Raw genomic sequence first — 26,820 nt, 5'->3', positions numbered from 1 at the left:
CAGTTTCCTGGCCACCCAAGGGGAACTGATAAATACAAGTATTTCAGTCCTCACCACCGTTCCGAGTTAGGCGATACCCATCATCTTGCTAGGCCAAGATCGCCCAGCTGGAAGTGCTGGGCACGGATTCACACATGGTCCACTGCCGTTCCAGGGCCTGAGTCCTCAGCCACCGGGGCAGTTCCGCCGCCGGCTGCGGGGCAGGGATCCCGCTTCCTTCGGCTCGCTGCAGTACGTGGGATGGACAAAGGAAGACTATGGTTGCGTCACCATGACAATGTAGGCCAGGCTCAGCCGGTACGCGCGGACGGCCCTCACCTGTCACTCCCCAAGGCCCGAGCCCTTCTGCCACTTCCGGGTTCTGGCTCCTCCCCGCCCCTCTCGGAGCGGCGCCGGACGGTTTCGCTCTGAAGAATTTTGTCCTCAGCGCCGAGCCGTTTCCCGGCCTCCGCCGCTGCCATGGCGGCAGCTCCGCCGGTCTCCAAGGCCGAGTATCTGAAGCGTTACTTGTCCGGACCAGATGCCGGCGTCGATGGAGCCCCGCAGTCCGGTCGCAAACGGCGCAAAAAGCGGCCGAAGCCCAGCGGGGCCGGCGGTAAGGGGTGAGTTGGTGCTGGCGGGGCGGGGCGTCCTTCCCAACCCCGCCCCCGGCCTTCCGGCTCCCGGGCCCGGCCGGCCTCATCGGGCTCGCCTTCTAGAATCCCCGCTCCGCCCGGTGGTCGCCGGCCCTCGGCTTCGGCCGGCGCCCCCGAGCAGTGCCCTGCGTGTCAGAGCAGGCCCTAGCGCCCCTCGCTCGTGTCCCGCCTGTGGGAAGGAGGGGAGGGAATGGGGGGCCCGAATTCAGTGTCTCGGCTTGGGTTTTCAGGGGCCGGAGCATGTCTGAGAGGCTTTGGTATCTCATCCTGAACCATGCACCCACGAGCTCACATCCGGTTACTTCTAACCATACTACCAGCAGTGACAACTTTTTATGGGATGCTGTCATTTACACACTTCCTACCAAGCAGCGTTCTGAGAACTTTAAGCGGGCCTTTATCTAAGCGTCATGACACTCCCATTGGGGAGGTGTTTTTAATCTCCGTCTTTTATAAAATGCCCCTCACTGCTGCATCCTGGCCGGATGATGGAAACAGGTTTTTAGGCCGATTTTTGTCTTTTACGATGAGATCTTTCTTGGTTCAGGTGGGCACTAAATCCAACGAGACTCCTTTGGTCAACGCAATGGCTCAATTGGTTAGTTCTCCGCTTGCAGGCACCAGGATCCAGTATGGGCGCTGGTTCGTGTCCCAGCTGCTCCACTTCCCATCCAGTTCCCTGCTTGTGGCCTGGGAAAGCAGTCAAGGACGGCCCAAAGCCTCAGGACCCTGTACCCGCGTGGGAGAACTGGAAGAGGCTCTGGGCTCCTGCTTTGGATCAACTCAGTTCCTTTTCTTGAGGCCATTTTGGGGGTGAACTAGCAGATAGACGATCTTTCTCTCCGTCTCTCCTCTTTGTAAATCTGCCTTCCAATAAAAATAATTTTTTTTTTGTATTAGAAAAAAAAAAAAAAGAAAGAGACTCAGAGAAAATGGTCTTGTGAAGATGGAGACCAACACTTGATTGGATGTCTGCTGTGGGAGGCTGGCTCCCCTCACCCCATCACAGGCTGTCGGGAAGCTGGGAGAAGCAAGGACCCGTCTTCCCAGGAGGCTCCCTAGAGAGCATGGCCTGGCATTTTGGACTTTGGTCCTTTTTAGCTTCTAGAGTGGTGGGGGAGATATTTCTGTTGTCTCAGCCCTCCAGTCTATGGTACTTTGTTATGGCCAAGCCCTAGAACACCAGTATGCCCAGGAAGGGAGCTAGTTCCCAAGAACTGGTGCACTTTTCCTCTCAATGCGATGTTTGCCTCCTCCTTCCTTCTTCTCTTACGGGTGTGGACTCTGGAGACAGGAGCCTGGGTGGTGCCTGTCCCTCCTGGCCGAGCCAGTGTCGGCTGTGTGGCTCTGAGTGACCTAGTGCATCTCCCTGAGCCTTTGTTTGCCAGCTTTAAAAATGATTGAGTAAAATTGGAGTAATATAACTAATGTGAAGTGGTGATTGTTGTGATTACAGATGTTGTACAAGTATCCCTATCTGTTAAAGGTTTATTAGGGATTTATTGTTATTTTTAAGATGTGTTTATTTGAAAGGCGGATTTTACAGAGGGAGGGAGAGGCAGGGGCTTTCCATCTGCTGGCTCACTCTCCAAATGGCTGTGAGAGGCAGAGTTGGGCTGTGTGGAAACCAGGAGCTAGCACAGACACCAGAGGCAGGAGCTCAGCCTGGGTCTTCCAGATGGTTGGGAATTGAGTACCTGAGGGTGCTCCCCAGCAGGGAGATGGATTAGATGTGGAGTAGTCCCATCTGAAACCACGGGCTCCCGACCTAGGAAGTCCGTGTCCCAAGCAGTGACATAACTGTTTCATCAAGTGCCTGCCCTAGGTTTTATACATATTAATTATTCACATCACACTTTATCCTAATAACTCGCATTGAAGTTGTCCCTCAGTCAGTGGGGGCTTGGTTCCCCAAATCAGTGTATTACTCAAATTCGTTGTATGAAATGGCATAACATTTGTATATAACCCGTGTGCATAATCCCACACACTTCAGTTCATCTCTAGATTACTCACCATTCCTAGTAGGATGCAGATGCTGTCTCCGTAGTTGTTACAATGAATTGTTTAAGAGATGATGGAAGAACACGTGGGTCTGTCCAGTACAGATGTGCTGTTTTTCCCCTGTTCTCCGCCATCGTGTGTGTGTGGGGCTGTGTACACAGAGGGCCAGGTGGGCATCACTATGCGATTATTGTGAGCCACATAGCCCTGCTTCCCATTCTCATGGAGCTTCGGGGTTAAGCAACTAAGTACACACTGAGCTAGTGGATTTCTTATGTGATAAGGACAATGAAAGTGCTCTTACGCTCTGGTGGGAGAGGGTAGGCAAGGAAGCTGTTTCCAAGGAAGTGCTGTTTTACTAGGACCTGAAGAATGAGTGAGTTTCCTGGAAGAGAACGGGGAACAGTTGGTCAGGCTGAGGGAATGGCACTCCATATGTGAACTGGTGTGGTAAGGAATTTGGTCATTCTGGATACCAGAGGGTGACCAATGAGGCTGTGAACTGAGGGGGCAGTGGGATGAGATGCTGTTGGCCACTGGGGCAAAGCTTAGACAATGTAGGATTTAGGGTTTTAGCATCAAACCAGTAGATCATGTTCTTAGATTGGTATCCTTTGTGATTTTTTCATTCCCATGTAGAATGCGGATTGTGGATGATGATGTGAGCTGGACCGCGATCTCCACCACCAACCCGGAGAAGGAAGAGGAAGATGATGGGGATCTGCCCGTGGTGTGTATCCTTAAGTCTCCAGGGCTCTATAATGATTGTAGCTCCTCAGTGCCGCCTCCTCGGGCAGACCTGGTTTGTGAGGGAAAAGTAGAGCACCAAGAGCTGTTTACCTGGTCCTGCATGATGCCTGCTTGGACCCTGAGCAGCAGGCTCTCGGGAGAAAATGTCCTTGTCTTGAGTGTTCACCTTCTTCTCGGCTAACAGTATGCTGACAATCTAGAGAGGCACCACAAGTGCAGGATTAGCGTGTTAATGCCACTGTGCCAGTCCCTGCCTATGTTTTTTTTTTTTTTAAGATTTGTTTATTTATTGGAAAGTCAGACATATAGTGAGGAGGAGAGACAGAGAGGAAGATCTTCTGCCTGATGATTCACTCCCCAAGTGAGCACAAAGGCCGGTGCTATGCCAATCCGAAGCCGGGATCCAGGAACTTCTTCCGGGTATCCCACATGGGTGCAGGGTCCCAAGGCCTTGGGCCATCCTCGACTGCTTTCCTGGGCCACAAGCAGGGAGCTGGATGGGAAGCAGGGCTGCTGGGATTAGAACCGGTGCCCATATGGGATCTCGACACGTTCAAGGCACAGACTTTAGCCACTAGGCCACGCTGCCGGGCCCCTGCCTATGTTTTGTTTTGTTTTTAAAGCGGAGTGACATAGAAATAAAGACAGAGTGATCTGTCTGCTAGTAAATTCCTCAGTTGCCTGCAACAGCCAGAGATGGGCGATATTGAAAGCAGGAAGTCTGAGTACCATGCAGGTGGCAAAAACCCAAGTGTTTGGGTCATCGTCTGTTGCTCTCAGGCACATTAGCAGGAAGCTGGATCAGAAATAGAGCTGGTACTTGATTTCAGACACCCTGATAAGGGATTGCAGGTCTAATGTGCCACACCACAGCACTCACCCAACAGCCGTTATTTTAATGCCCAGTGAGAGAGCTTAAACTAGAGTATGTGAGGAGTGATTGTAGGATCTTGGTAGAAGAGAAACAGGAGAGGGGAGTTATGACCACGATTTGAATTCTAGTTCTGCTACTGATTAGCTTGTGACATTGAGAAAGTTACTTCTCCAAGTAATAATTTTCTGTTCAGAAGCACAGAGCTTTTTTTTTTCTTTCTTTTTCAAAGATTTATTTTTAATGGAAAGTCAGATATACAGAGAGGAGGAGAGACAGAGAGGAAGATCTTCCATCCGCTGATTCACTCTCCAAGTGGCTGCAATGGCCGGAACTGCGCTGATCCGAAGCCAGGAGCCTCTTCCGGATCTCTCATGCGGGTTCAAAGTCCCAAGGCTTTGGGCCATTCTCGACTGCTTTCCCGGGCCACAAGCAGGGAGGTGGATGGGAAGCAGGGCTGCTGGGATTAGAACCGGTGCCCATATGGGATCCTGGGCGTGCAAGGCGAGGGCTTTAGCTGTTAGGCTGCTGCACCGGGGCATTTATTTTTGTTTACAATTATTCTGAGGGTCCAGTGGGAACCAGCGCCGATATGGGATCCCAACCCATTCAAGGTGAGGACTTTGGCCGCTAGGCCACGCCACTGGGCCCGTGGGTGCCAGTTCTAATCACGGCAGTTCTACTTCCCATCCAGCTCCCTGCTTGTGGCCTGGGAAGGCAGTCGAGGACAGCTCAAAGCCTTGGGACCACCCAGTTCGGAGACCTTGAAGAAGCTCCTGGCTCCTGGCTTCGGATCTACTCAGCTTCAGTCATTGTGGCCACTTGGAGAGTGAATCATCAGGCGGAAGATCTTCCTTTCTGTCTTTCCTCCTCTCTGTATATCTGACTCTCCAATTAAAATAAATAAATCTTAAAAAGAAAAGAAAAGAAAATCTGCTCTTTAGAGATCAGAGCAAGGATCATTGGAAGGAAGGAAGTTATAGGCAGGTGGACATGAGCCCATAAAACTCTTAGTTTTTGAACGCTTTCAAAATTCAATGGGCTGTAGGTTCTAGGCCAGGTCTGTCTTCATGCTCAGAGCTCTGATTCCAGTCACAGCAGACATGTAGTGAGCTGTCCCCGGGCTTGCCTGAGATCCAGAGTCTGCTCCCTTTTTGGTGAGTACACAGAGGGGAAATCTGGAGAACAGGGCAGGCCCGGGCCCCAACCACCGCCAACATTGTGCTGTGGATGGGATTAGGAGGGGGTGACCTTGGGGTCTGGGGGTTAAGATTCCAGGCCACGTCTGTCTTCATGCTCAGAGCCCTGATTCCTGCCACCGCGTACATGTGGTGAGCTGTCCCCGGGTGGCCAGTGTGCCATTTGGTGCCAGACTCTGCTTGCTGGCTCCCCAGCTGCGAGCTCTGGAGTTTTGGGGCTGTGAATTGCTGTTTAGGCACCTCCATGTTGAGCGATTTATGCTTCTGGGTTGCGAATCAATCTTGAAGACTCCTTACAACAGCGTAACTTTTCCTTTGAAGGTAAGCAAGGGTACTGAGACCTGGTAGGTTGGAGGAGAGGGACCGGATGCTCTGTATGGGTAAGACTGATATACCAGCCTCCTTTGAGTCCTGTGTAGAACTTGTTATCACTGAACAATGCTGACCACCGAACACCAGTCCATGCAGAAGCTAAGGCTGGGGCTTGGCTAGTAGGACCATATCCTAGTACCTGACATAATGATGGATCAGGAGATGGGTCACATTACGCAGGGCCATGAGATTAACTAACACACGAGAGAACCACTTCTGGGGATAGATTCTGTGGGGAATATGTGGGGCAAACCCTGTGGAAATACTAGTCCCACTGGTTAGCTCAAGCATTAGGGTAGGGATGGGCTAAGATAGGTGTGACCAAGGAGCCTGCCATCACTCACGGGTAAAGGAACCAACAACAGTCTGAGCTGGTCAAGGCAGCAGCACCTGAATGTGCATCCTGAATAGGGGGTGGGGTAGGCTGGGCTGCAACGTTCACCAGCTCATACAAGGCCAAATGGAAGGCCAGACTATGCTGGACACTGACCTAACTCCCATTAGCATGTATGAGAACAGGGTCTGGGAGTGGATCAAGTGGAGGAACTTGGGAAACTCCCCTGGCGGGTCATAGCTCCTGCTGGTGAACACATGGTCCAGACCTGGGGGTCAGACAAGCTGGGCAAAGTAGTTCCAACATCTGGCTGGCTAATGTGTGGGTTGGTAATGGAACGGGGTGGACTGGGCAGGACTGAACAAACCTTAGCTCACAAACAAAAATAGAAAGCAGGATGGAGCACAGGTCATGCTGAGCTAGGCTCTTACACCTACCAGTCTGCATGAGCCAGGGACGCTAAGCCACAGCATCTAAGGCAAAGGCCAAGACAGGTGAGGGGCTGTGCCAAGCTGAGTCAGAGCAATCACTGGCATTGCGTACTCTCTGTGGCTGGAAACAGGCCCAGTTGGGGAGCTAAGGGGACACCCTGGCTGGGTTAAGGTTCCCACCAAGGAGCGTGGGGGCTGTGTTCTCATCTGGATATGGCTGCAGACTCCCTTGGCACAAGTGTGGACTGGGACTGGACACACCATGCCGGGCTAGACTCTGACACCATCTGGTGCTCTAGAAGACCAGGGTAGATGTGAGATGGACTAGACTAGGTCTTTGCCCCCAACTGAACCATGTGTGAGCTGTGTTTGGGTATGGATGAGCCTTGGCTGGGCTGAAACATCCAACAATAAGAACCAGGTTGGATTGAAGGCCAGTCAGGAAAGGCCATTGTTCCTACTAGAACAGGAGGTAGACTGAGTAGGGCTGGCTCATGGACCCACTGATATGCGTGAGATCTGGCATTGGGAGAGGTTCTGTTGGAGGAGTCTTTTCAACTCCTTTGGCAGGACACTGTCCCTGCAGGTAAGTGCAAGAAGGACGATAGGGAACAGGCCATGGAAAGGTACCCACTGGCATACATTTGGTATGGGTTGAGGGCAGACTAGGCTGAACCAGTTCACATCACCGCTGGCGAATCTGAGCACTGGAACTGAGTGTGGGTTGGGCCAGGTTCGGTTGCAGCACATACCAGCGCACATTACAGAATGTCAAGGTGAGGTGAGTCATACCAGATGTGGTCTCAGCTCCCAAACAGCACATGTGAGAACCAGGGAGGGAGGGGGCGGAGCTGGCAGGGGGAATATGGGCTCCCCTGCTGGATAGCCACTCCTACTGGAGAGCATGGGTTGGCATGGGGGCAGGCCAGGCCAGGCAGGGCTACAACACCTGTGGACCTCATTTTAACTAGATCAGGGAAAAGCCAGCTTAGACTGACTGTTTGGACTTTTGCAAACAGAAATTAGAGTGGGTGAGGGCTAGTTAGGCTTTGCTGCAGCATCAGCTGGCAGAGGCTGGCACTGGAGGCTAAATCTGTCAAGTTAAATTCTAGAACCACCTGGAGAGTGCATAATCCAGGAGTGGGAGTGGCCTAGAAAGGAAATAATGGGCTCCTCCCTCTTGGGTTACCACTCCCACTGGAGAGCATGAAAACCAGGACAGGGGCTGTGGTGGCTAGACAGAAAGGCACTCAACAGCATGTGTGTTGTCTGGATAGTGGAGCTGGTTAGGTTGAACTAGGCTTCAATGCCCATTGACATGTATGAGAGCTGAATGGGATGTGGGACAGACTGGACTAGTCAGCTGCACATACTGGCAAGCACTGGAACCAGGGCAGGGGGCGGGCCTGGTGGGGGTTATTGTGGGTTGCTCTGACTGGGCTGCAGCTCCCACTGGTTTATGTGAGGGCCAAGTGTGTGCTGGGCAGAATCAGCTGGACGGCAACAACCATTGGTTCATGTGGAAGACAGGGCTGAGAACAGAACCAACCCAGCAATCACAACCACCAGCTGATCTGGGCGATGGACTGTGCCAGGCCCTGTACTTCCTAGCACATACAAGAATCTGGTCTGGGATCACCTCAGACAGTTTCTTTTGGGATCTCCCCATCTGAACTGCCAGACTCAGAACCCTAACCATAAACAGAAGTGCAGGTTCCATGGTCTGCCATGAGTGCAAGTGCCAGAGCTGAGCCTCCTAAGAAGCTCAGATAGAGCAGTGAAGAGCATAACCAGTAGAGGATATGGCAGTCTATCAGAATCTGCAGGGGATACCTGGCACCACAATGGAGGACAGAACTAATCAATCATCTACTCCAGCCATATGTTGGCTGTGAAAAACTGGGCAGACGGAGACTCCAAGGTGGACTATGTCAGTCAGTGGATTTCAAATAGATTTCATCGTGCTTGGAATGATGAGATTGGCAGCAGTTCATGACTGTTGAACTATCAAAACCACTTGTGAGCAAGACCCTCGGAGCATGCTCCACATCAGGGACCTGGGATGGGTGGGAGGCTGGGTATGGCTTCTCCCTATATCTGCCCCCCTTTACCCCAGATACATGACAAAAACAATTACATTCTGTAATGTGGAAATAATAGCTTTACCCACGTTCCTGAAGCCAATGAACCTTTGTGCCCTAGTTAACTATGTAAAGATTGTCAAAAATATAGGAAAAAAAACCCAAATTCAATGGGCTGCCTTGTAAGATAATGTGTTCCCCGTCTTGGATTGAGTAATCACTTATCAGAGATAATTCAGAGAAGATGCCAGTTTGAGAATTTGGAGAATGAAATGTAGATTTGTGCTGTAAAGATTCTGTGTACATCTCTGGCTCACTTGTTGGATTTAAGAATAGCTGACATCGTGACTGTCTACAACACCAAGGTTTCCCAGGAGTCGTGACAGGCATGACAGGGAGGCAGCCTGTGTTCTTCCCTTTGAACAAAAAAGTGAAAGCATGAAAGGAATGTAGCTGCTTTTAGCTTACGCAGTGGCAGGTATGTATCTGGAGTGTTAACAGAAGGCTTTGTAATGAAAGAACCTTTAGATCAGGAGATGGAGCAGTTAGAGGAAGGTCTGTAATTAAACCAGAATATTTAAATCATCACTGGGGATTGGGGAGCAAGCATCACTGAAGGCTACAGCACGTTTTCAGGCTGTGTGCACCTTGTGTCCCAGGAATGCTAACATCAGCACGTTGGGTTTTTGAGAGACCATGGTGTTCCTTATCGCTGTGGTTTTCCTGGACACGGTGTCCTTGTTTCCACAGGTGGCTGAGTTTGTGGATGAAAGGCCGGAAGAGGTAAAACAGATGGAAGCCTTTCGCTCCAGTGCCAAATGGAAGCTTCTAGGAGGTAAGTTCCACCAATAGATGAATCTCAGCTTCCCACTTACAGGGTACACCTGTTTTTTCCCCTCCTTTTCCACACTTTGCTTTTATAGCAATGATAGTTTTGGTGTGTTATTGAGCCTGAAAAATATGGTGGGAAGAATTCAGGATTTCTTTTTTTTTTTTTTTTAATTTATCTATTTATTTGAAAGTCAAAATGACAGAGAAGGAGAGACAGCAATCTTCCCTCTACTAGTTCACGCCCCAGATGGCTATAATACCAAGGTCTGGGCCAAGTTAACGCTAGGAGCCAGAAGCTTTTTCCTGGTCTCCCACATGAATGTCAAGGGCCTAGACACTTGGGCCATCCTGTGCTACCTAGCCCAGGCTGTTAGCAGGGACCTGGACAGGAAGTGGAGCAGCTGAGACACAAACTGGCACCCACATGGGATTCCAGCATTACAGGTCGTAACTTTATTTGCTGTGCTGCAGTGCCTGTCGCAGAGTTCAAGATTTCTTCATTGGAATAGAACATGGGAACTCAGACCGAGAGTCCCTCTTTCTCTCTTGTGGGTTACTGCGGTCAGAAAGTCGCTCGTTTGGGCCTCTTCTCTGGCCTGAATGAGAGAGCAGTTGGCCCACAGGCAGGATTTGACAAGAAACAGGAACACTTTGGAGACTTCAGCCCCTCTGTCCTCTGTCCCCACTGTATGGGTCAAGGGCCAGTGTTTTCTGTATGTTTCATTTGTGTCAATAAATTTTTCTTTGTTCCCATAAATATTGGTATTTCACAGCCCAGTAGCCTCTACTTGCCTACTCTAGACCTTCTCCCTAGGCTTATAATTGGACTTACTGTTAAAAAGGTTTTTTGGCTTTTGTGGGTTTTTTGTTTGTTTGTTTGAGCCTGAGAATTGGCTGCGAGGGCTGTGCTTGTGCCTCGCTGTCTGAGCAGACTTGTGCTCTGCCCTGGTGCTCCTCCTGCCTGACACAGGAGGAGTCCCCACTAAGTCTTTGTGGAGTGGTTGACTTGCAGATAGGCATTTGATGCTTGCAGGCTGCTGCCCTTCACTGAAGGCTCTGCACTGATGCCCCGTTTTCCTGGACCTTTGTAGGTAGGCATAGCTGTTAAGGACCCAGGCCAGTGAGTCCGTCTTGAACCCAGCTCCTTGTGGCCACTGGGAGCATGCTTAGTTTTGCCCCCTGTGTGTATGCTTTCATAGAAGAAAGACCTTGCTCTTTGTAGTTGTTAAATCTCTGATGCTTATTCCTTTCCCCATATTGAGGATGACATCAATTCCTAGACAGGGTTTGTCAATCTGTATTGTACCCTGTGCCATTATGTTAATTATCCTGCATTTTTGATTTGAAAACGAGTATAATAGAAGTGGCAGCTATAGGTTGGTGATCACTGTTGACTCAGGTTTTTATGAACAAAAACTTCAGTCTCAAGATGATTTTATCAGAATCCTTTTCAGTTTTCTTATATGCTACTTTATCCTGCAGTTGTGTTTCCAGACTTTCGTTAATCTGTTCAGAGAGTATGTGGTTTCCATGTTTGAAGGCCTATGAAATACCAGTCTCTTTCTTTGTCTCTCTCTGTCGCACACACTCATGCAATCCTTAATTTATTGCTGAAAATATCCCCAAATTTCTTTTTTTTTTCCTTTTTTTTTATTATATTTTTTACAATCTTTACATAGTTAATTAGGGTAAAATGGTTTAAGGGCTATAGGAAAATAGGTAAGACTATTATTTCCATATTGTTTCCTTCATGTTTAAAGGGGGATATTGAGGGAGAATGCCCACACAATTTCCCACCCTCCCCAGGTCCTGGATGTAGGGCATGGTCCGAGGTTCTTGCTCAAGTGGTTTTGATAGTTCACCAGTTATGAATTGCTGCCAATCTTGCCACTCCAAGCACAATGAGGTCTTTGAAAAATCCACTGATTGACATAGTCCATTATAGAGTCTCCGTTTGCCCCGTATTTTGCTGCCAACATATAGCTGAGATGATTGGTTGACCTGTTCTGTCTTCTTGCTTTTCTTGGTTAGGGTTCTGAGTCCAGCATTTCGATTGGGGAGATCTCCAAAGAAACTTTGTCTGAGGTGTTCCCAGACCAGATTCTTCTTTGAGCTAGCAAGTACAGGGCCTGGCACAGTCCATCACCCCGATCAGCTGGTGGTTGTGATTGCTGGGTTGGTTCTGTTTTCAGCCCTGTCTTCCACTGGAACCAATGGTTGTTACAGTCCGGTTTGGTTCTGCCCAACACACACTTGGCCCTCACATAAACCAGTGGGAGCTGCAGGCTAGTTGGAACAACCCACAATAACCCCCACCAGGCCCTCCCCCTGCCCTGGTTCCCATGCTTGCCATTATGTGCATCAGACTTGTACAGTCTGTCCCACATTCCCAAAGTTCTGACTGCTTCTCCGCTTTTATTAATGTCATGGAATTTACCAGCCTCATGGGTTAGCTTTACTGTCCGGTCTCCTGCAGACGCTCATGCTTTTCCCTGGAGGGTGGATCTAATGTGGTAGGCCTGTCACCTGAAGAGAGAAGAAGCCTTGGTTTATTTCATGTACTTAGCAAGTATCCACGTGGTCCTGTCCAGGTTTTTGGTTTTTGTCCATGGAGCTCATTGATAAGAATTAGAAGGAGAGGAGGAACTGGTTTTGAGGAATGTTCTAGTGTCTATAAACATTTTATTTTATTATGTTGTGGCTCTGAAATGGATGGTGTGAAAATATGAATTTTTTCCTCTGCTGCATATTTTTAAAGATTTCACATGGACTGTGGTGAGTGCTTGGCTATCCATAAGGAGGTGAGCTGTGAGACCTGGTGGGCTGAGTAGTCCTAAGGTGTACGCTGACTGGATGGTTGGGAATCTGACTCTGCCCTTTGTGTTTAGGTCACAGTGAGGACCTGCCTTCTCCAGGGCGTTCCCATCACGACACCCCGGATCCGTCTCCTCCCAGGAGGGGCCGTCAGGATACTCCAGACCCTTCCCCTGCCAGGGCAATCCGTCATGACACCCCAGAACCCTCCCCTCCCAGGGGCATCCGTCACGACACTCCGGATCCCTCCCCTCCTAGGAAGATTCGTCACGACACCCCGGATCCCTCTCCTCCCAGGAGGATTCGTCACGACAGCCCGGATCCTTCCCCTCCCAGGAGGGTCCGTCACGACAGCCCGGATCCCTCCCCTCCCAGGAGGGTCCGTCATGACAGCCCGGATCCCTCCCCTCCCAGGAGAGTCCGTCACGACAGCCCGGATCCCTCCCCTCCCAGGAGGGTCCAGCGTGACTCCCCTAGGAGGTCCCGTCCTGGTTCAGCAGAAACATCTTTTCCTGGGAGAGCTCACAGTTCTTCCAGAAGAGCCCGTGACAGTTCCCCGGACACATGCCAACCCAGGATGACTCTTAACAGCTCGGACACAGGGCAACTCAGGAGGGCCCGTCATGACTCCCCTAGTTCGGCACCTGATGTCACTCATTCAGTGTCCAAAACCAAAAGTAACAAAGCCCCAGAAACGGCACCTAGCAAGATTTCTCATTCATCACTCCCAAAGAAGAGCAAATATGACTGTGACTCAGAGCTCTCCCCGCCACACAAAAAGAAAGCAAAATCACATTTTGGAGACAAGAAGCAGCTTGATTCTAAAGGTGAGTGTGTCGCCGTGTCACCGTCCACGAAGCACTTACTCCTTGTTGGTTTTCTGTTACATCTTTACTTGCTCTGTCAGGTGTGAGAATGGGGTTTCTTTGAAAAGTGAAAGACTCAGCTTAGAGAATTAAAAAATGACAGTGGCAGAGGGAAAGTTTTTAATGAATTCCTTTATTTTCTCTCCTCCCCATGTATAAAAATACTACATGCTTGTGGCAGAAGTTTTAGAATGTACAGTAATGTACAAAGCAGCAGAAAAGAAGTGATGCAAAATTCTGTCACTCAGGCAATCCCTGGGCATGTTGTAACCAGTGTCCTTTTGGCCTTTTAAAAAAATTAATCTATTTGAGGGGCAGAGGTCTAGTGAAAAAGAGAGCTCCCGTGTGCTAGTTCACTGCCCAGATGCCTGCAGTATCCTGGGCTGAAGCTGGAGGCCGGGCACTTGGTCCAGTTCTGTCTGGGTGGCACAAGCCGAGGCTGCTGCCTACTGGGATTTACGTCAGGAACTGGAGCCTGATGTTGAACCCAGCCACTCTAATGTGCAGTGTGGCCATCTCAGCTAGTAAGTTAAGTGCTTGCCTGCTATTATTCTCTCTCTCTCTTTTTTTTTTCTTTAATTTAGTATGTATTTCCAACTTTGGCCATCCCGTGGTGAGCTGACTCCAGGTTGCCTTTTGCCTGGTCTGAATCTGACATGGGTGGGTGTTGAGGTTTTGATGCATTAGTGACAAGTCAGGGTCCTGCCTGGTGCTTTGGAAATGTCTCTGCCTTGGCTCTTTTCCCCAGAGCATCTGTGCTTGTGTTTAGGTCTGTGTTGCATGTAAGCTGGGTAGGTTTTTCTTGAGGAGACTTCCAATGAGATTAGTTTACTGTTTAATTTCTAGGCTCTTCTCCCATCCAAATAAAATGCCTTTTAAATTCTTCAGCTAAGAGACTTCTGAGTCACACATGGGACTCTTCTTCCCATGCAGGGACCTGCCAGGAAGCTCCTGATTCTGATCTTTCTCCTCCACGCCGTAAACAAAACCCAAGGCCTCAGAATTCAGATTCAGACCTGTCTCCTCCACGGAATAGACCTCAGCGCCGAAGCTCTGATTCTGACCTCTCTCCACCACGGAGGAAACGGCAAACCAGGTCCCCTGATTCTGACCTCTCTCCACCACGGAGGAAACGGCAAACCAGGTCCCCTGATTCTGACCTCTCTCCACCAAGGAGGAAACGGCAAACCAAGTCTCCTGATTCTGACCTCTCTCCACCAAGGAGGAAACGGCAAACCAGGTCCCCTGATTCAGATCTGTCTCCACCAAGGAGAAGTCAGTCTTCTGGAAAGAGGGTAAGAGCACTGTCCTTCCAGTCTTGACTTCACACGAGTGCTGGGGAGCTGAGCCAGAGAGGAGGAAGCACTAGCAGCACAGGGGCTCACGGGGTAGAAGTACCCTTGGAGAAGAAAAGGAAAATTAGAAGCATTTGTTCCACCCACATTCCCCCCTTGCCTCAACCCTCATCACCCTAATCACTGGTCCTTATGGGTGTGCATCCTTGTCAATTATGTAAACGGCATCAGAAAAGAAAAAAATAGAAGTACCCTTGAAGGACTCTGCCTTTCTCTCTGGGCAGGATTGGCTGTAACCCCACCTAGATGTCCCTAACAAATCTCAGGTTGATAAAGCTAGAAAAACTTCCTGTTTTTCTGCCTGTGAGTAAATGAAGGGTTGTAGTTTGCTGGGTGAAATTTGAGGCACAAAGCTTGTATCAGATTGATCGGGTAATTGGGTCCTATGTCTGCTACTTAATAAATGTGATATTTGGGCAAGATGCTTAATATCGGCATCTCAGTTGTAGATAATGATAGTACCTTAAGATTATTCTGAGAAATGAGTTAAGTATGAGTGAAACTTAGGACAAAGTGAGTATTTAGTGCAATTTGTTAAGAGTTTGATTGCATGTCTTTAGCTCAGACATAAAGAGAGTTACTTAAACTGTAAAATCACTTTCAGAAATTACATTGTCTGGAGAATGTGTTTTGTTGTATTTTGTATCTGTGATAAGGCTTGGGGAATTAGTAAAATGAAAAGCCACTTGAACCGTGAGTATTCGTAAAGAAGAGCAGCAGGAAAAGCATCTGAACTACAGCTAGTTAGGAACTGAGGCTTCCTGTTTCTCCTTAAGTCTTCTCAGGAGAAGACAGACCCAGAAAGGATTGGTCCTTAGCAAGGTCAACTGGCCTGTCCTAAACTTACTTTTAGGAAGAAAAAAAAAAAGGTATCTGTGTCAACTGGACCCCTTGACATTTTATGTATCTGTTTAGTTCTTGGAAAGTTTGATATTATTCATTGAAGGATATCAAGACAAACCAACTATTCAATTTGTGATGTGGGCTTTATTCTCTTGATGCAAAGTGGAGATTAGTAAAAAGATTTCCTTTGGTCATATCTTGTTATTTCCTGAAATAGATCTACAGTGTAAGACCTAACATTTGTTCAGGTTTGTGCTTTAAGTGGAGAAGTTGTTTTCAATTTGGTCTGTTCTGGAGAGCCTAGAGCTTTGTACAACTTTATGATACTGAGTCTTGAGGTGTACAGTTCATATGCTGCAAAGTTAGGACTACAAATGCTAAGCTCGCCCTCTTACTCATTGTTGGTGTGTGTTTCCGTTTATTCTTTAACTTGATGGTACTATTACATTATCCATGAAATCTGATTTTACTCATTTTCTGTTTTGCAAATCCTTTGGTGATGATGAGAACACAAAGTTGGAAATCTTTAATTGATCATTATTGATCATCAGACAAAAATGTGGTTAACCATGTATACCATGGACAGTGCCTCATCTGTAACAGGCGTTTTCTTTCTCATTGTATAGGCTGCGCACATGTATTCTGGGGCGAAAACTGGGTTGGTGTTGAATAATGTAAAGCAAGAACAGCAGGAACTCAAGAAACAGGACCAAGAATCCATGGAGTTCGAAGGTAAAAATGTGGAAGTGCTTAGAATATTTCAAGTCAGTGGAGCTTTTATTTTTTTGTTTTTGATGTAGCTTATTGATAATTAATTGCTGTCAAATTTCAACTTTGTTGTAATGCATCCATTTTAACTTTGCCATGGGGATTAAATGGTTCCTGCCTTCTTGGAAAAATGTCATTTCTCAGGCCCATTACCAAAGTGCTGCTAGATGTTATCTAGGAACTGTCAGTGGTCTGGCTGTAGAGGTCCTTACCTAGCATCTGAATCCTAGGCTGTTGGTATCATGTGTTAGAATATTATTTCTGATTTGATACCCGTTATATATCTTTTTCTTTCTTTCTTTCTTTTTTTTTTTTTTTTTTTGGTAGCTCAATTCCAGTTTGCTGAAACTGTATTTCGAGATAAACTTGGTCGTAAGAGGAATTTGAAGCTGGAGCGTTTAGAGGAGAGGAGAAAAGCGGAGAAGGACATGGAGAGAGATGAGTTGTATGCACGATGGGGAAAAGGGTAAGGAAACAACAGGAAAACAAGGCTGCAGGGATCAGAGCAGGCCGTTTCTTGTCCTGCCCAAGCTGTTATTACACAGTGAATGTGACTTTAAAATAGTGATGATGAGATGCATGGAAAGGTGAGGGGAGTGGAAAGGAGGAGGGTTGGGCAACAGGTAGGGAACTAAAACACAGTCAGGTGAACCTGGCAGCTTCCCGTGTACTGCAGCACAGTAGTGGTGACTGAAGCTCTTGATGGTGTGAAGTACCCTGTCTAAAAGACTAGAAGAGGGGAGCTGGTATACTCCAAATAGGATTGCCTGATGTGGTTGATGTGGTGTATTTGGAAAAGTTGTATTATACCCCTTAAAACTGTGCAGATATTGCACATTAATGTAAAAAATTTTTTTAACATACCATTAATCAGGAATGGGAAATTCATTGTGCTGAACCCCCTAGAATACCGATTTACTTCACACTTGCAGCTCATATTCTGAGAATTTTACTGTTTTCGGTGTTTAGCCTGAGCTACTGGGAGGAGTATGGTCATCTCAGTGTAGGAGTGGAAGTGTCACAGTCACAGCCCCTCCTGGTTCTGTTTGGTTCAGGCTTGCCCAGGGCCGGCAACAGGAACAAAATGTGGAGGATGCAATAAAAGAGATGCAGAAGCCTCTGGCCCGATACATTGATGATGAAGACCTCGATCGGATGCTGAGAGAACAAGAAAGGGAAGGGGACCCCATGGCCAACTTCATCAAGAAGAGTAAGGCCAAGGAGAACAAGAATAAGAAAGGTGAGACTCCTGGCAGTCACCAGATCTGGACCTGATTTGTGTGAAGGGAGAGAATTATTAGGGCGCGCACACACAGCCATGTGTAAAAGAAGGCTTTCCCATGTACTTTTAAATTCCTTTGTATTAGAGAATTTAAATTTAACTTCACTGATACTACTGTTTTCCCCCTGAAAGTTTATTTATTTACTGGACAGACTTACATTTCCGTTTACTAGTTCATTACTCCCCAAAGGGCTACATTGGCCAGAGTTGGGCCAGCAGGAAGCCAGAAGATGAAATTCTATCCAGGTCTTCCATGTTGGTGGTAGGGGCCCAAGTGATTGGGCCGTCCTTCGCTGTTTTCCTAAGCGTGTTGGTAGAGAGCTTGATTGGAAGTGGACCAGCCAGGATGCAAATCATTGCTCACAGGGGCTGCCTTAACAGTAGGGGGTGGCTTAAGCCACTACACTACGATGCAGTAACTCTTTTCCTTTCCTTCCTTAGTGAGACCTCGCTACAGTGGCCCAGCACCTCCACCCAACAGATTCAACATCTGGCCTGGGTATCGATGGGATGGAGTGGACAGGTAATCCTGAGTATTTCCTACATTTGCTTGTTCTCTTCTGCCTGACCCTAACGTTTCCTAATTGTTTTTAAATCTATATTCTGCCTCATTCTCTGTGACAGTCACAAGGTGAGTAACTTAAAGTTTGGGACAAAAACTTAGATGGTTAATATAGGATACCTTTGTTTTAGACATTTACTACCAACCTTTTTTATTTTTAAGATTTATTTTTATTAGAAAGTCAGATATACAGAGAAGAGGCGAGACAGAGACAAAGATCTTCCATATGTTGATTCACCCCCCAAGCGACTACAGCGGCTGGAGCTGAGCTGATACAAAACCAGGAGCTAGGAGCCTTTTACAGCTCTTCCATGTGGGTGCAGGGTCCCAAGGCTTTGGGCCATCGTTGACTGCCTTCCCAAACTGCAAGCAGGCTGCTGGATGGGAAGTGAGGCTGCCAGGATTAGAACCAGTGCACATATGGGAACCCAGTACATGCAAGATGAGGACTTTAGCCACTAGGCCACTGTGCCAGGCCCATTAGCTACCTTTCATATTTTTAAGGTTTAGAGGGAATGAATAATGAGTTGCGGTCTGCAGCCTTCTGTATGTTTTATCTGTAAAATGTGGCCCTGTAGTTCTTAGGAGCGAGCTGCTTGTAATGTTTCCCAAACTCTAATACCTCATATATTCACTCACCAGCGTCTGTGCCCATGTGCTCTACTTCCTTTCTGTCATGATGGTTGAGCTGTATTGCTCCTACCCCGAGTCAGTCCCTCTACTGTTAGACAAGATCGGGCGCGTTCAGGGTGGTATGGCTGTAGACACAGTCCCTCTACTATCAGATCTCACCTCATTTCTTGCCTACTAAAGAACATTGTTCTAGTATCTAGCACAGTGATTCCTAAACTTTCTAATTTCATGATCCCTTTATGCTCTTAAAAATGTAGGACCCACAAAATCCTTGTTTATGTAGACTATATTGTTATTCACCATTTTAGAAATGAAAACTGAGACATTTAAAGAGTATACTAATTTATTCTGAAAAATAGTAAGGCTATGATAACATAATTACTATTTTTTAAAATAAAAATAACTGTTTTTCAAATTGCAGAAATACCAACAAGGATAGGGTTGATCTATGTTTTTGCGAATCTCACTCGTCTGACTTACATAGCCAGCTGGTTTTCTCTTTGTCTATTATCAGGTGTTGTTTAGCTGAAGTGCAGAAGGTTCAGTCTGCCCCTAGGAAGGCAGAGAAGGGGCACATACTGTATTCACAGTGTCTCAAGTACATGTTGATTCCATAAAGGTTAGGTCTCTGGAATCTGAAACCCTATCACAGAACTTTTCATTCTGTTGCATCAAAATCCGTTTTATTTTTTCTTAATTTGAGTGAATCTTCTATCCATGTGTAACTTTAGTACATTTTTAAAATTTTCATTTGAAAGGCAAAGTTACAGAAAGGAGAGACAGAGATCTTCCATCTACTGCTTCACTACTGAAATGGGCACAGTAGTTGGAGCTGGGGTAGTCCAAAGCCAGGAGCTCGAAGCCTTCCCTGGGTCTCCCATGTAGGCACAGGGGCCCAAGGAATTGGGCCATCCTCCACTGCTGCTCCCGTGCGTTAGCAGGGAGCTGATTGGAAGAGGAGCAGCCAGGACTGGAACCCAGTGCCTGTATGCTATGCTGCAGGCAGCAGCTTAGCCAGTAATGCTCTACCACAGTGCCTTTAGTCATTTTGTTGTTATTTCTAGACTCATTTCCTAGTTTTTATCAATATATTTATTTGCTTTGAAAGGCACAGAGACAGATTGAGTTCCTGTCTTCTGTGTCAGACTCCTCGTGCCTGTTACAGCCAGGGTTGTACAGCCTGAAGCCAAGAGCCAACAGCTAAGTTGAGATTTCCCGCATAGGTGTGGGGGTCTAACTTCTTGAGCAGTCACCTGCCACCTCCCAGGGTCTGCATTAGCAGGAAACTGGAATCTGCAGTGAGCTGAGACTCGATCCCAGACTCTGATATGAGATGCAGGCATCTTAGTCAGTACACCACATGCCTGCTCAGTACGTGAGCTATAACACGTGTCAGTCGATTGCAGAGCACTGATGTGCTGAGTTCTACAGCTGTTCCGAATGTTGACATATTTTCATTATACAGTAACAAAAAATGTTGCTGTTGTTAACATGATCTCTGACCTTATCACAAGACTCTTCAAATATGGAGAACTAAGAATTATGGTGACACTTTTTCAGAATTCTAATTTACACTTAAAACCTTGAATCTTATAATTGGTAACAAGTGTTGTCAGTTTTTCTTGATGGATAGCTCACTTTGTATGATAATTATGTTTGTAAACACCATCAGATTTTATATCTGAATTGTACTATTTTTTAATATAGACTGTTTTACTTCCTCTTTTCTGTTCTGAATGGCTTTATTTATGTATTTATGTATTTATTTATTTATTTTGGCACATGGCATTAGCTAATCTTTCCAGTGCAGAGCCTAACTAGAAATTGTAAGAGCTGATGTCTTTTGTTTATTTCTAATCTTAGCAAAACATGGTCTTCTGTGATTAAATGTGTATTTTTAAGTTTTTTTTTTAAATCAATAAACCTAAAGTTCCTTTCTGTTTTTATTTAGAATTTTTTTCACGTATGTTGGATTTTTTTTAATATTTTAAGTTTGTTGGTTTTTATTCTTAGAGTTAACATGGCAACATGGTGGTATTTGAACTATAAATTATCTCTTCTGCAATGGGCAACACCTAAAATTTCTGCTTGTTTTTTTTTTTTAACATAAAAATTTTTATATATTTGGAAGACAAATATACCGACTGGTTTACTCTCCAAAAGCACACAGTGGGGTGGCTAGTCTGTGCCAGAGCAGAAACCAGGAAGTCTGTCCACATTTGTCACGTGAGTGATGAGCTGTCGGCTGCTGCCTGCCAGGTCTGCATTAGTAGAAGCTGGAATTGGGAGCAGGAACAGGGCTGAAGCCCAGGCACACTGCTATGGGAAATGCATATCCCAAGTGGCACTTTAACTGCTGTGCCAAACATCTATTCCTGTTTTTCTTTTTTGTTGTTTGGTCTAATTTTTTGTTCTCAAAACTAAGAATTTTCTCTGACCTAGTTTTGTGCTGATGTTTTCATTACCCAGTTGCTTTTTTCCACTTCAGATTTTATTTTTACTGAAGATTTATTTAGGGGCTGGCATCTGGCTCAACTGGCTAATCCACCTCCAGCATCCCATATGGGTGATGGTTTGTATCCTGGCTGCTCCACTTCCCATCCAGCTCTCTGCTTTATGAGCCATTGCCTTAGGACCCTGCACCATGTGAGAGACCCAGAAGAAGCTCCTAGCTCCTGGTTTCAGATCAGCTCAGCTCCAGCCCTCACAGCCACTTGGGGGGTAAATCATTGGATGGAGGACGTTCTGTAAATCTGCCTTTCCAATCAAAATAAGTAAATATATATAAAAAAAAAAAGAGAGAGAGAGAGGCAGATTAGTATTGAAGGAGAAACAGAGATATCTTTGATCCACTGGTTCACTCCCCATATGATTGCAGTGGCCGTCCAGAGCTGGGCCAGTCTGAAGCCAGAAGCTTCTTCCAGATCTTCCACATGGATATGGGGGCCCAGGGATTTGGACCATGTTTTGCTGCTTTCCCAGAAGCAGGGATCTGGATCTGAAGTGGAGCAGCTGGCACATGAACCAGTGCCCATATTGGATGCTGGTACCACAAGCAGAGGTTTAACCTATGATATCACGGTGTTGGCCCTTAACATTTTGTTTATTCTTTTATTTTGTATTGTCATCTTGCTTACTTTCTGATTATTCAGTCTTTAATCAATTTTCCTAGTTTCGTGTCCTCTTGGCCTACCGTAGGGAATTTTTCCCAGAACAAATTTGTAATTTATAGTCAGAAAAACCCATTAGATTAGTTATTCTAACTCCATTACTTAAGGAAGAAAGTGAGGACTAGATAAATCTGCAGTTTACGTACAGTCAGGTCTCTAGCGTGATGATGCTAGAGTTCTGAGCAAAAGCCGGTTCTTGTCTCGGCTGCTCCACTTCCCATCCAGCTCTCTGCTTGTGGCCTGGAAAAGCAGTAGAGGATGGCCCAATGCTTGGGACCTTGCACTTGTGTGGGAGACCCAGAAGAAGCTCCTGGCCCCTGGCACTGGATTGGCTCAGCTCTGGGGGATGTGACCCAGCAGATGGAAGATCTTTCTGTGTCTCCTCTCTGTGTATCTGCCTTTCCAATAAAAATAAATAAATCTTTTTTAAAAAGAAAGGGAAAGGGAGGGAAAGAAGAAAGGAAGGAAGGATGGGAGGGAGGGAGGAAGGAAAGGAAGAAAAAGAAAGAAGAGAAGAGAAGAGAAGAGAAAAGAGAAGAAAGAGCAGCTTATGTCCCAGTGTAAACCCCAACTTTACAGGGACCAGCGTTTGTCCTAGTGGTTAAGCTGCTGGTTAAGGTACCCACCTCCCATATCAGAGTGCCTGGGTCCAATACCCTGCCCTGGTCTCATTTCCACTTCCTGACGGTACAGACCTTGGGAATCAGCATGTGATGGCTCAAGGAACTGTGTCCTTGCCATGCATATGGGAGACTTGGATTGAGTTTCTGGCTCCTGGCTCTGGCTGCAGCCCATCTCAGCCCTGGATGTCATGTGCATGTCAGGAGTGATGTGAGCTCTGTCTCTGTGTCTCCTGCCTGGTAAAAAGACCAACCCATTTTTTTCAGAATGAAAATCTAAGCTTTTTGCCATGCTGTACCAAGCTCACTAGGACTTGGATTCTGTCTGCCCTTCCACCTTGGACTTCTTTCTTGTTCTGTAGGCTGCAGCACTACACGTATCAGGACACTATTTCTCAGCCCTTCTTCTTGCTGCTCATGCTGGTCTCTGGCCCTACATGACCCTGATCCTCCAGCTCCTACACCCTGCTCTAGCCCTGTGGTCAGTGCTTGCTCTTTCAGCCTTTGCTGACCATTTTTGTCCATCTTTTGCTTTACTGTTTATTGGGTTGCTGAGTAAGATCTATTCTGTTACATGTTACTCCATGTGTATTTTTACCATACTTGATGCTTTCTATTTCAGTTTTAGTTGTTTAGATGTCTCTCTCTTCTATTAGTCCATGAATTCTTTATGGTGAGAATTGTTGTATTCATTCTCCTAAGGCTTAGCACAGTGCCTGATGAGAGTAAGTGCTTGTTTAGTGAGTAGGTGAGCTGTAAGCTGTTGAAATCAGCTGAGCTTAAGAGAATGGTTAAGATTTGAAATAGTTGTCACAGAGTGGGAGGAAGGGCTGAGCAAGGGCTGAGGAGACAAATTATATTTTGTCCCTCTGATCCTGTTGCATATGCTTTTGGTGTTTTCACAGAGCTGTTTGTACTTCCTTCTGTCCCATTATTATTGTGAACTTTTCTGTCCTTTATAAAATACATGTGCAGTTGAGGATTGTGGTTGGCATCTCTTAATTGCAGATCCAATGGGTTTGAACAGAAGCGCTTTGCCAGGCTTGCCAGCAAGAAGGCAGTGGAAGAACTTGCCTACAAGTGGAGCGTTGAAGATATGTAACTTTCCAGAGCCTGTGCAGGTAGATGTGGGCTGTAGTGGCGGGCACAGGGCAGCTAGACCTCCGGCAGGAATGATCCTCCGTACTCGTGATCACAGCCACGCAGACCAGCAGTCAACACGGGGTTCACCACAGAAGAATGAAGCCAGATTTTTGGACAGAGGTACCTGTGCTTTGCAGGTGTTCCAGCACTGGCTGTGGCTGACTTTTCACAGGAAGCACTGATTTCCGTGCCCCATCCTTTGTTCTTGGTTGAAATTTTTTTCCTTCTTTTTAAAAATAAACACTCATTTATTTTTCTAAAAATAACTTTCTTGCATGGGTTCTCTGCTTTGGGCAAGAATGTAAGCCAGTCTTGAATTTCCAGAGGTCTTGGGGATGGTGATTGGCTGTTTTATTAATTAAGAAGTCAATGTAAGTAAAAAACTTTCACCATGCTTTTTGCTCTAAGAGAACAAGAAGTAGTACTAAACTGAATTTAGGACTAGACACCCGGACACAGCATTTGATAAAGATAGTGACACAAATTAGTGGGAAAGAGATGAATAATGGTGCTCAGATATTTGCTTATTGAACAAATATAAGCTTAGCTCCATACCTCATCATTTCACATACAATGAAAAGCAAAACAGTCGAAGACCTGAATGAAAGGCAACATGACAGAGCTAGCAAGAACAACTGGTGTCTTTAATGACTTTGGGCTAGTGGGCAGTTCCTAATTATGCTCTCAAAGCATAGCCTGTAAGATCTGCTGCCTTTGAGGTCTTTGGAGCTAGATTTCGATTCAGCAGGGCATCTCCTAGTCAAGGCTGTGCTGGGTGAGGATTATAAAGGAGTATTTGCAATGTTCAAATATATAAGGGATTCAGAAAGAACTGCAAATTAGCAAGAAAAAGACAACACAAAATAAAGAATATGCAAAGAGTATAGAAAAGCAAAGTCAAATGAGAAAACTTGAGTTGCTAGTAAATGTACTCCCTCAGTAGGAATTAGGGAATAGTTAGCTGGAGCCCTGAGTTTCTACTTTATATCTGTTAGTCTGGCAAAAATGATTATCTGAAATCTGAGGAAAACAGAGACACGGGGAATTTTGACTACTGCATCCATTGTGGAGAACAAGTGGGCAACACTTACTGAAGCCACAGATGGCCTGAGTGCGCTAGTGCTGTTTGGAGCGTGTTGCTCTGGAATTCCTGTTGCCTGAGTCCCAGCTGTATCCTTTGCTAGCTATGTGAGGCTTGGGAAGCCACTAAACCTCTGTGTGGCTGATGTTCTTCATTGGCAAGGTGAAGATAATAGTACCCAACTCATAGGCTTACTGTAAGCTTGGAGAAGTATCTGGCATAAAGTAGTAGTAAAATTGCTTGCTGCTAGGATTCTTTGTCATCAGCCTCCAGAACGGCCTCCCGCCTTCTGGCATTCAAGCTGTTGGGTAGTGCCCTCCCACAGTGAGTAACACTGACATGGGTAGCTGATAATGAGCGACAGACATTGAAGCATACACCTGGTACTGCCTTGGGTCACTCACTTGGGGAAAAGCCATCCTCTGGGTCATGAGGATACTCCAGCAACCATCTGAAGAGCCCCATGGTGGGGTGGGGGCAGGCAGCCTTGTGAGCAAACCACCTTAGGGTGGGCCTCCGGCTCTGTTCAAGCCTTCAAGTGCTTGCCACCCTGACAGCTTGACTACGACTTCATAAGAAGCCCTGAGCCAGAACTACCCACCTCGAAATTCTTTCTCTCTTTATTTAAAGATTTATTTATTTTCATTGTAAAGTCAGATGTCAGATAATACACAAAGGAGGAGAGACAGAGAGGAAGATCTTCCATCCGATGGATGATTCACTCCCCAAGTGACCGCAGTGGCCGGAGCTGTGCCGATCTGGAGCCAGGAGCAAGGAGCTTCTTGCAGGTCTCCTGTGCAGGTGCAGGGTCCTGAGGCTTTTGGCTGTCCTCAACTGCTTTCCCAGGCCACGAGCAGGGAGCTGGATGGGAAGTGGGGTTGCTGGGATTAGAACCGGTGCCTATATGGGATCCCGGCATGTTCAAGGAAAGCACTTTAGCTGCTAGGCCACCGTGCTGGACCCAGAAATTCTTTCTTTTCTTATCATGTTTATTTGAGGGCCTGAACGGGAGGTGTTTGGACACTGCTGCTTTGAGTATAGCATGGGGCACCAATATCATATCACAGTGCCTAGGATCAAACTCTGCCTCTGTTTCCTGTTCAGCTTCCTGTCCGTGTGCCTGGGAGAGAGCAGGACTGGTTTCCTGCCATCCACGTTGGACGCCCTGGTGGCATCCTGGCTCCTGACTTCAGCCTGGCCCAGCTTTGACTGCTATAGGTATTTTGGAGAGTGAACAAGCACTTGGAAGTCATGTCGCTCTGTCCTTCAAATAAATACGAATTAATCAATCAAAATACAGACTCTAAGCCAGGAAAGTGAGAGGGAACCAAAAGGATGAGCAAAGAAAGAGAAGAGCTCCCTTGTCGCTGGGTCACTCCCTTAATGCCAGCAGTGAGTGGCTCACTGGCTGGAACCAGAGCTGAGAGACAGGACGGCAGTCAGTCTCCTGGGGAGTGGCAGGAATCTGATCACGTGAGTCTGCAGGAGCTGGGGCCGGGCAGTACACCCAGGCACTCCAGCATCGGCTGTGGGTGTGTGAGCCAGCACCTTGACTCTGAAGGCAAAGGGCTGACTCAAATTCCCAGAAACTGGGAGATAATAGGCATTACATATATATATTTTTTCATGTGTACTCTCATTTATTTGCTGTTTTAAGATGTCTGGTTCAAACGCAGAAAGATGCTCTTTGCTGCCATGACATTGCGTGAGTAAACCCTTCTTGTGGGAATTCGGCCTCTGTGTTGGGTAATGCGTCAGAGGCAGGTGTCTGCTTATTCACTTGCAAGGCCACCTCACAGTGGTTTCAGAGAAACCGCTTAGAAACTGTTTTTTGAAAAATGGCTTTACTAAGATGTGATTTATGTAGTATACAGTTCATCCGTTTGAAGTAGTGCAGGGAAGTTTAGCAATTCAGAGCCATCATTTTAAGGCTTTTTTAAAAATCACCATGTGAACCCAAGAAATACTGTACCATCAACAGTAAGTCTCCACTTTTCCAAACTCCCCCAGCCTTGGGCAACTTCTAATTTACTTTCTGTAAGTTTTCCTTTCTGGAATTTTGTATGGTGTGTGAATGGGAATATCCCATATGTGACCTTTTGGGACTGACTTTTTCAATTTAACATGTTTTCAAAGTCCACCCATGTTGTGACGTGTTTGTACTCTCCCCTTTAA

The 26,820-nt window shown here is 46.7% G+C and overlaps 1 protein-coding gene across 6 annotated transcripts; it reads left to right on the top strand.

Moving 5' to 3' along the window:
• Window positions 1–365: 365 nt before the first annotated feature.
• Window positions 366–23,819, top strand: BUD13 (BUD13 homolog). Of its 6 annotated transcripts, XM_040976989.1 has the most exons (12): window positions 366–602; window positions 3,279–3,369; window positions 9,428–9,512; window positions 12,397–12,424; window positions 12,503–12,813; window positions 14,122–14,284; window positions 14,429–14,483; window positions 16,013–16,118; window positions 16,482–16,620; window positions 17,210–17,394; window positions 17,878–17,959; window positions 23,430–23,819. In XM_040976989.1, the coding sequence occupies exons 1-12, from the start codon at window positions 460–462 to the stop codon at window positions 23,521–23,523; spliced, it is 1,482 nt and encodes a 493-aa protein (XP_040832923.1). In that variant the 5' UTR covers window positions 366–459; the 3' UTR covers window positions 23,524–23,819. The 6 variants fall into 6 exon arrangements, with proteins under 6 accessions (XP_040832923.1, XP_040832922.1, XP_040832920.1 ...); XM_040976988.1 differs by having other exon boundaries at window positions 369–602; window positions 12,397–13,149; XM_040976986.1 differs by having other exon boundaries at window positions 369–602; window positions 12,397–13,149; window positions 14,122–14,380.
• Window positions 23,820–26,820: the final 3,001 nt, after the last annotated feature.

Source organism: Ochotona curzoniae, unplaced genomic scaffold, assembly GCF_017591425.1.
Source record: "Ochotona curzoniae isolate NIBS_2020 unplaced genomic scaffold, NIBS_Ocur_1.0 contig_2723, whole genome shotgun sequence".
In the NCBI taxonomy this organism is placed as follows: Eukaryota; Metazoa; Chordata; class Mammalia; order Lagomorpha; family Ochotonidae; genus Ochotona; species Ochotona curzoniae.
The sequence above is the reverse complement of the archived record's forward strand: the minus strand, read 5'-3'. Positions and strand labels throughout refer to the sequence as shown.